The sequence below is a fragment of the Triturus cristatus genome, chromosome 4_2, assembly GCF_964204655.1.
Source record: "Triturus cristatus chromosome 4_2, aTriCri1.1, whole genome shotgun sequence".
Lineage (NCBI taxonomy): Eukaryota > Metazoa > Chordata > Amphibia > Caudata > Salamandridae > Triturus > Triturus cristatus.
This window is the reverse complement of record NC_140586.1, coordinates 963,504,598-963,514,783: the sequence shown is the minus strand read 5'-3', so window position 1 is coordinate 963,514,783 and position 10,186 is coordinate 963,504,598. Positions and strand designations below refer to the sequence as shown.

The 10,186-nt window shown below is 46.3% G+C and overlaps 1 protein-coding gene across 2 annotated transcripts in view; it reads right to left on the bottom strand.

Moving 5' to 3' along the window:
* Nucleotides 1-599: 599 nt before the first annotated feature.
* LOC146839145 (uncharacterized) overlaps nt 600-10,186 on the bottom strand; it is a 74,176-nt gene continuing 64,589 nt past the window's right edge. For both annotated transcript variants that reach the window (XM_085603177.1, XM_085603178.1), the window contains exons 3-4: nt 3,672-3,749; nt 600-3,203 (exon numbers count right to left, since the gene is read on the bottom strand). In XM_085603177.1, the coding sequence (XP_085459303.1) occupies nt 952-2,334 (1,383 nt within the window). In that variant the 5' untranslated portion in view covers nt 2,335-3,203; nt 3,672-3,749 and the 3' untranslated portion in view covers nt 600-951. The remainder of the gene's footprint in view (nt 3,204-3,671; nt 3,750-10,186) is intronic.

Here is a 10,186-nt window from a genome sequence, read left to right as displayed (position 1 = left end):
ACAGCACCACTCAGCTCCTGGTCAGCAGATTTACCCTGACCTGATGCAGAGCAATGCCAAGAGTTGCATCACAGCTCACAGCACTGTACAGCTCCCGATCTTTGGCTCCACTGGACAGCACACAGAGTCTCCCATAGAAGCACCATGCAACTCCAGAGGGGTGGCTTCACCGGGTCCAACTCAGCATGCACAGTTCGACACAGAGCCCTGCAGAGCCGCACCACACCGTCTTTACACCAATAGCACAAGGTAAACCTTCCAGCCGAATTAACCTGGACCTTGATACGGCCCATGCTTTTTCACAGTCATCCTGCACTTGTGACGTTTTCCAACGCCGGTGTAATCAGATACCCACAATTGGTGCTTTGCACCTTTTTGTGCTATTTTTACCTAAAATTGTAAAAACCCATAACACCGATTCTACTTATTGGATTTTTGTTTCCATGGTACCAATTTATTAATTAAAATATCCTCTACTTTTCTAAATTGGATTGAGATTCTTATTCTTCTTGTGTTGTGTTTTCACATTATTTCTGTTAGAGTGCTATGAATACTATGCACACCGCCCCCAAGTTAAGCCAGACTGCTTAACCAGAGGGTTAACCAAAGGTTTATTTATTGACGTTTGTGGTTCCACCTGACAACGACTGTGATATTATTAGACAAGGTTCTGACCCCCTTCAACCAATAATTCAATTTTGTACAGGCACTTTTATAACCCTACAGATATCTCTGCTTTTCTTTATTCTGACTGGTCAAGTTTTCTATCTACTTTTTATCATCTGGTATTTCAATGTCCTACGCAGTTGTATTTTTATATAATTTTACGTAAATCCTTCATCGAACAATAACTGTATAATTTTGCCCCTATGTGCGTCCACTGATGGGTCAAGATTATTGTTGTTTGTACTTAAATTATTGCCAATTTTGCTGCATCTCTATAAATTATTTCTATGTTTGTTCAGTGATGATGTGTTTTCGTTGATGTCCTTGTAAGTGTACTAACCGACTAAAGCTCTTTCCATTTTTACTGCACTTGAATGCCTTTTCACCTGTGTGTGTTTGCTGATGTGTTTTGAGGTGTGATGACTGACTAAAGGTTTTCACACATTCACTGCAATTATATGGTTTTTCCCCTGTGTGTGTTCGCTGATGTGTTTGTAGGTGCAACAACCGACTAAAGCTCTTCACACATTCGCTGCAATGATATGGCTTTTTCCCTGTGTGCGTTCGCTGATGTCTTTGGAGCTGTGATAACTGACTAAAGCTTTTCACACATTCACTGCAATGATATGGTTTTTCCCCTGTGTGTGTTCGCTGATGTGTTTGTAGGTGTGACAACCGACTAAAGCTCTTCCAACATTCACTGCACTTGAATGGCTTTTCCCCTGTGTGCGTTCGCTGATGTGTTTGTAGGTGTAACAACCGACTAAAGCTGCTCCCACATTCACTGCAGTAGTATGGTTTTTCACCTGTATGTGTTCGCTGATGTACTTGTAGTTGTGATAACCGACTATAGCTCTTCACACATTTACTGCACTTGAATGGTTTTTCCCCTGTATGTATTTGCTGATGTATTTTTAGGGCTGAGGGGTCACTAAAGCTCTTCACACATTCATTGCACCTGAATTGCTTTTCCCCTGTGTGTGTTCGTTGATGTCTTCGTAGGTCTGATAATGTAAAAAAGCTCCTCGCACATTCACTGCACTTGAATAGTTTTTCCCCTGAATGTATTTGTTGATGTCTTTTTAGGGCTGAGGAGTGACTAAAGCTCTTCACACATTCATTGCACCTGAATGGCTTTTCACCTGTGTGTGTTTGCTGATGTGTTTTGAGGTGTGATGACTGACTAAAGCTTTTCACACATTCATTGCACCTGAATGGCTTTGCCCCTGTGTGTGTTCGCTGATGTGTTTGTAGGTGTGACAACCGACTAAAACTCTTCCAACATTCACTGCACTTGAATGGCTTTTCCCCTGTGTGCGTTCGCTGATGTGTTTGTAGGTGTGATAAACATCTAAAGCTGCTTCCACATTCACTGCAGTAGTATGGTTTTTCTCCTGTGTGTGTTCGCTGATGTTTTTGGAGATCTGATAATTGACAAAAGCTCCTCGCACATTCACTGCACTTGAATGGCTTTTCCCCTGTGTGTGTTCGTTGATGTCTTTGTAGGTCTGATAATTGACGAAAGCTCCTTGCACATTCACTGCAATGGTATGGTTTTTGCCCTGTGTGTGTTTGCTGATGTCTTTGCAGCTGTGATAACCAACTATAGCTCTCCTCACATTCACTGCATTTGAATGATTTTTCCTTTGTGTATGTTAGCTGATTCATTTTTAGGTTTCCTGAGTGACCAAAGCTACTTCCGCAGTCACTGCACTTGAATGGCTTTTCCCCTCTGTGTGTTCGCTGATGTCTTTCTGGGTGTAATATCAGCCTAAAACTCTTCACATATTTACTGCACTTGACTGTCTTTTCCACCTTGTGTGTTTGGTGATGGTGCTTTAGTTCTGATGACAAACTGAAGATTCAGCGGCATGTGTTTTTTTTTTCTTTCTCGGGTAGATATTTTTCTACATCCCAAGATTGTGTTTTCTGAATGCCCCCTGTATGTATTGGTATTTTGTAAGTTTGATTTCTAATTTAACAATAAAGTACAATGGTCACTAAATACTTGTCACATTCATAATATGTGTCAGGCGTCTTTTTGTGTGATTGTCTCTTTAAACTAGATAACGGTTTTGCTCACTTGTGGGTACAGATCCTTCCTCTTCCTAGTTGATGCAAACTGAGGCAGTCCTCTGTATTTAAGACAGAAGAGCTCCTCTTTCCCTCACCCTCCAGTTGTCTGGCTCCACTCCATTGTGCCTTTGTCTGGTTGCTGTGGTTTTGCCAGAAAGAGTTTACAAGATACCCAGAGCACTGAATGATGGTCTGATATCATAGAAAGAAGAGCACTGCTGTAACCACATCATACCGATCCCATGATCAAAGCTGTTGTTGGACACTGACTTATACCGGAGGTGGTTTGTTATTGTTTTTGCCTTTAGTTTCTTCGTCGTGTGGCTGGAGGTGCCCAACTCTGACTTATGCATTCACTGAACTGCCCTTGACGGCTCCTTCCAGGATCGGTGAGTTTAAGTTCAGGTTCCTCTGTCTCGGACTGCGCTTATTTTGTGCGCTCAAGACTTGTTTCCTGTTGGCTGTAAAGAGATTGAAAATCGCTAAATGGAAATGTAATGGAATATGAATACACAATATTTTACTGGTTGCAAAAGACATGTCTCCTTCACCATCTGTGAAACGTATCAAGCGATATTTCATCATACACTAATAATTAACTAAAAGTTCTATTACCCATGTGACATCTTTACTTCACAAAAGGTGGAGATTTACCAGGGTTAACAGAGTAACTCAGTAAAGAATGGGCGGTCACAGAGCACCATGTCCAGCTTTAGGCAGATCCAAGTGGACAATATTACATTTAAACAAGAACATATTGAGGAAACAGAGATGGATCAGGACATGATGCTGTTACTTTAGTTTGAGGGAGTGTATAACAAAGGTAACTCTTCGGAAAGTATATAACAAAGGTAACTCCATTCACACACTTCTTCACAATCCTTTCATGTTCACATTGGATCAGCTGATGCGCCAACTCCTTTCTTTACCTTGTTGCTCACTTGTTATCTTTGCCACTTTCCACAGCCCCCCTGGGGTTGGTTCAAGCATTTCTGGTCTCTTCAAACCTGTAAGATTGGAGCATTATTGTGAATTGAGGTGGATTTTCTATCACCATAATATCCGCCCATCTCCCTGAGACTAGTGCAGCTACACGGCCTAGTTCTGGCCCGGACACTTTACACAAACTAGAGATTCTTTAGTTCTTCCTAAAGCAGATAAAGTTCGGATCTCGTTACACTTTCAGCTGCAACCAGAATGAGACAAGGCACAGAAACAACAGCAATATCAGTTGTTTAGCTCTAAACAGAGTGAATCCACCACAATCAATAGTTGACCTGACATACCCTTGCAGCCAAAAGAGGTTAATTTAATGTTGTCGTTTAGTGTTGAGGAGGCTACTCTGTGGCCACGAGGGTATTTGGCGGAGCGGAGGAGGTGTAAGTTCATCACCCCCTACCACTCCCCTATACCTGTTTTATCACTCTACAGGGCTCACTGTTAGCCAAAACAAAGGGAGCGGTTTGAAACCTGTACAGAGCACAAATCGGGTAACAGCCTAATAGTCAAACGACCATTGTTGGCAGTGTGGGATCACAAGCTTCATTTTAGAAGCTCACCTGGGAGGTATAAATGGAGGAGGTGCACGGGTAGGTGCTTATGGGGTACAGACAAAGGAGGGGCAGAGGTAGGTACTAATGAGGTACAAGCAGAGGAGGTGCAGAGGTAGGTGCTTATGACACAAACAGAGGAAGCACTCAGGTAGGTGCTTCTGAGGTACATTCAGAGGAGGTTCAGAGGTAAGTACTTATGAGGTACTAACAGAGGACGTGCAGAGGTAGGTGCTTATGACATACAAACAGAGGAAGCACACAGGTAGGTGCTTATTGGGTACAAATGGAGGATGTGCACTGGTAGGTGCCTATGGGTACAAACAGAAAAGGTGCAGAGGTATGTGTGTATGATGTACAAACAGAGGAGGCACACAGCTAGATGCTTGTGAAGTACAAACAGAGGAGGTGCACAGGTAGGTGCTTCTGAGGTACAAATGGAGGAGGCGCACAGCAGTTGCTTATGGGGTACAAATGGAGGAGGTGCACCGGTAGGTGCTTATGAGGTACAAACAGAAAAGGTGCAGATGTAGATGTGTATGAGGTACAAACAGAGGAGGCACACAGCTAGATGATTGTGAGATACAAACAGAGGAGGTGGACATGAAGGTGCTTATGAGGTGCAAACAGAGGAGGTGCACAGGCAGGTGCTTGTGAGGTACAAACAGAGGAGGTGCAGAGGAAAATGCTTATAGGGTACAGAGGAGGTGCACAGATAGTTGATTATGAAGTACAGAGGAGGCGCACAGACAGGTGCTTATGAGGTATAAAAAGAGGAGGTGCACAGGTATGTGCTTATGATGTGCAAACAGAGGAGGCGCACAGGTAGGTGCTCTATGAGGTATAAAAAGAGGAGTTGCACAGGTAGGTGCCTATGAGGTGCAAACAGAGGAGGTGCACAGACAGGTGCTTATGAGGTATATGCAAAAGAAACAATTGATGGACGGAATGCTGGACAATGCAAACATTCACCCCTAGTCACAAGGATCTCGGTTTAATCCATAATTTCTTCAAGATTTAGGTACCTTTAATATGTCCCAGATCCCTCTTGTCATCCTCCGTATAAAGAGAGCAATAAAACTTACCAAATGCATCCCTTATGGACTCTGGATTAGTGGTCTGTCCTATCCCCGGATGGATAATGTCTTGCATTATGTTGGATGTTGTTTGCTCCCTGGTGCGAACTGCTGGTTGGTGGCCAACCTGTTGATTTAATTCATACACCATTTCCCTTCGTGCTATCGTTTTGCTCACCGCTTTGTTCGTAAATACATTGATAATGGCTGCTTTTGCAAATCGGTATCTGCCGCTGTATTAACGCAAGATCTTGACCTTCCTCAACTGCCCTGACCAAATCTTCTTCAACTGCCCCCAGATTATCCTGTAATGTTTTTAGGGACTGCTTGACCTGTTTGTTACGATTCAAGGAATATCGCAATGTTTCCCCCCTGTTGGACAGGCCACATGAAGGGCTTGCTCCCTCCCCGCATGACAGGGCCCAAGCCCCGGCCCTCCAAGTGTTACCCACAGAAACAACCCGCACCCTGTCTCCCGACGGAACTCCTGCCCCCGGACATCTATGTATCATGGGGCCGAACCACTACCGGCTTCCCCGGCCGGACCAGCCGCCATCTTGGACACTGCACCACGAGGCCGCGTGGCCTCCGCTCGACCCTAACCCTGGGCCTGGCCAGGCCCCGACATCCCGGCACCACCATCCAAACAGGAGGTGAACGGACCACTTGGCAGGTCGATGGGAGAAAGAAGTGTCGATGGCTCTCCCCCGCCAGGTGCCGATCACCCTCCAGCTCCCCCGGGCGCTGGCTCCACCCCCCTGCTGGGTGTCTGGACTCCCTCATCCCGGACCTCCCGACCTCCAAGTGCGAGGGTCCGGACATCAAAGGGCGCCAGACCTATAACTAGGGCAGCTCCAGAGCAGGAAGGCAGTTGTATCCTGGAGTCGAGAGACACCGAGAAGAACTCATCCTTGACGGACTACCGGCGCTGCCGTAGCCCTGCCTTGTGAACTGTCGTCCTGCCTGCTGGCGCTGCCGCGGCCTTCTACATCCTCCATCCTCGTTGGGACCTGCTGGCGCTGCCGCGGACCGTTGTAACTACTACCTTTGTCGGGACCTGCTGGCGCTGCCGCGGACCGTTGTAACCACCACCTTCATCGGGACCTGCTGGCGCTGCCGCGGACCGTGTACCGACCACCTTCATCGGGACCTGCTGGCGCTGCCGCGGACCGTGTAACGACCACCTTCACCGGGACCTGCTGGCGCTGCCGCGGCCCATCCCAGCTAGAGCACCGAGCTCGAGGATTGTGAGCTATCCATCATCGCGTCTACCAGATTGGTAACCAGACTGTCCTGCTACCCCCTTTCCCAAACCAAGAGACTAGAATCGAGGGGACCCCTGAGTCCAGACCTCCTTGTACCATTCCACCGTACCTTAAGAAATCGCTTATAAAGAACGTTAAATCCTATCCTTGTGTGGTGTACATCTGTGGGGGGGAAGTTACTCGTCCGTGCGATCGCTGGAGACGGCTCTCCCCGGAGACCTCTCCCCTTGTCCTCGGCCGACCCTCCCGGTCCGTCTAACACCCCCTAATTCTGCTTTCATGGCATCCCATATTACCTCGATGGAGGTACTTCCCTATATAATCTGCCAGAAATATTGTGATCCAGTGTTTCATATGGGTAGAATATTCAGTATCAGAGAGTAAAGCTCTCTCGAATGACCAAGACCTCCAGTTAAAATTAGCTACCTCTATTTCAATCTCTAGTACTAACGGATGATGATCCGATAGTACTCGTGGTAGTTTCGATATATATGGCATATTGAATTCAATGAACTTGAAATAAACATATAATCCAATCTTGCATGGGACCTGTGTGGATTAGAAAAAGAGGTGTACCCTGGTGTACCCTGGATCATTTGATCTTAACAATTGCCAACAGTCAACAAAGCCATGAGTCTGACACATGTTCCTTAAGGCTTGAAATACTTTTGACTTTCGTCCCACATATCTCCACCCTCCCTCCAGAGACCAATCACTTGGTAAATTAATATTGAAGTCTCCACATACAATAAGTGGGAGTGGCCAGTGAGTGAGTTCGCTCGAGATAGTATTCAGTACTGTAGGATCATCTCTGTTGCATCCATATAATGTGCACAGTGTTAGTTTCTTCCCCACCCCATATTGGCATTCAGAGATAGCCCAACGTCCGAATTTATCTGAACATGATCGATTAAACTGTAGCCCCCCTCCTTTAGCCAGGATCACCACACCCCGTACCTTAACCCCCTGTGTTGTCGCACTTATCACACTAAATCCCAGTGTATTTAGAATATGTAGTTGTGACCCATCTATATGTGTCTCCTGGAGGCAAATGATATTAGCACCCATCAATTGTAACCCAACCGCAACTTTCTGTCTTTTCTTTACATAGTTTAAACCACATATATTCATAGACACCACTCTCAATATCTCCATACCATTTTATGGTGTTGACCTACGACTAATACCTTATCTCCATTAAACCCCGCCACCTTACCAAAAATTTCTATCCACTTATAAGAAGTACTGCACAAATGTCTAAACCATCCAAGAAGCAATATAGGCATAACTTAGTTCCTTTCCTCCCCTGTCTGGGAGTCCCCCCTCCCTCTCCCCCTCACCCCCCCACCACAATTCAGGTAACCAGGCTCAGCCATGAGCTCGTGTGAGGACGTCTGTACCAACTCTCCTCTCCCTTAAGCTCCTCCCCCATCGAATGTGCCTTACCAAATACCCATATCCAGAGGAACAATCCTTCAAGCCTACAATTCTTGCTTACAATAGTTACTACATTTTTTTTACAATTTACGATTTACCCCCCCCATACTCCCCGCTGCAATATCATCCAAGAGTTTCTGTGCTTGAATTTCAGAGGTGAAACTGAAATTCTGGCCTTTGTATATCACCTTTAACCTCGCTCGATTTTGTAGGAAAACCACGGTTCCTGCAGATTGAAATGGGGTCATTAATTGCCTGAGCCGACCATCTCCTCTCGACCGTAGCGTGTGCAAAATCCGGTTTGGCAAAAACAGAAAAACCTTCAAAGTTCCTTTTGGCATTGGGTCTAACTAAATCATACACGGCTTGTTGAAGCAAGAAGTTACCAAAATAGATCAATATTTCATGGGGTAGAGCTTTTTCTCTGGAGGAATGCCTTGATGGTAAAAGGGGGAATCTGTGAGCACGTTGAACTTCCTTGTCCCAATCCCATGTTGGGAGCTCGGGTAGGGAGCCTCTTAGCATGGTTACTATGAACTTTCTTATGTTGTTACCCTCACAGTTTTCAGGAACTCCCTAACAGCCTGAGGTTATTGCGGCGCTGCTGGTTCTCATAGTCCTCAAGCTTTTACATCACATCTTTTATAGTACTGCCCTGCGATGAAGCCTGCGCCTTTCCACTGTGCTTTCAAGCATTTCCGTTCAGTCACTCAGCAATGTCCGAGCAGAGCTTCCCCACTTTCCCTATGGAACCTTAAAGTTTCTTAGTTGCTAGTCGTGCCTGTCGATTGTCGGCTTTGACATAATCCTGAAAAGCTCGTAGAGACTGCAATATCAGAGCCAGTGAGGGCTCAGCCGGGTTTACTCGCTTCGTCTGATCTGAGATCCCACCGATATTTTCCGCCGTTCGCTTCTCACCTTCGTCTATTCCCTACGGGGATAGCATTGATGTTGCTGAATAGTCATTCCTCTACCGTCTCCTGTTCCCCTGTGATCTTCCTGCGAGCCTTCTTCCCCGACACCCATTTGTTTTTTACTTGAGGTTGTGACTCTCTCTGACTCTTCTGTCAGTGAGAAGAATTTTTCCCCAGGTACATCTGGGGTCAAGCAGTCGGCTTCCATATCCCCGTTTGGTCCTCAGTGCCTTCCAGAGTATATGGCCCATTTTTGCCAGCCACAGCTGTTACTCTGTTCTCCTGTTCGCTCTTAGCTGTACCAGAAATACCCGCGTCCAACATCCGGGATCGAGTACCCTGCATTAATACGTCTTTACTTGGGCTAGTATTTACAGCATGCACTTGTGCCTCTATAATGGTATTATCACCATTTGCCTGCCATGGAGTCGTGTTTCCCCCATCCGGGACGTCTGACCTTTTACTTTGTCCAGTGGGCGTTCGCACTGCGGATGTTATTGCCTGGTCAGTTTCTGATACATGGTCGCTTCTAATCCTGTCCATATCACCATTGCCATTATTTTTGTTATTGCTGAGGTCCTTTTGTGTCTCCATTTTTAGGGGCCCCCTCCCCACCGGAAGCTATGGGCGAGACGATGTTTAAAATGGATGGTTGTGCTTCCTCTACATCAGTGGATGGTTTAGTTCGCCATAAGTTTGTTTTTCCAGAAAGTTCAGTTTTGTCATGTTCGATTTTCCCTTGATTGTCTCCTTTATTTGGCCGTAGATCCCCTTTTTTGAGATCGATTTTTAAATCAGAGTCCTCCTGCTGTAACTGTACGGCGGTAGCGCTCACTCGTTGCTTTCCCCTGCCTTGAGCAGCGATTGCCACTGACTCGCTGTTACGCTCGGGCTCCGTGTCTAACAGCGCTCCTGCCGATAGTGTATTGCCATCTCCAGGCAACCAATGCGAGCCGTAGGCATGCCCTGAACCTGTTGCTGCCATCTGCAGAAGCCACATTAGGGCCTCCCAGCGTCCCTGACAGAAGTTCCCTTTAGCTCTGCAGGAATGCCCTCGCTGTCCGACTTGATGGAAAGTTGGAGAACTCCACCGAAGCACAGCATGCCTGTCGCGGACTTCCCTGCAGCTCCAATCCATACTCTTGGGCTCCAGCCGGGATTTTTACAGCGAAGAGGGGGAGAGAGGTAAGCGGTGGCTCCTA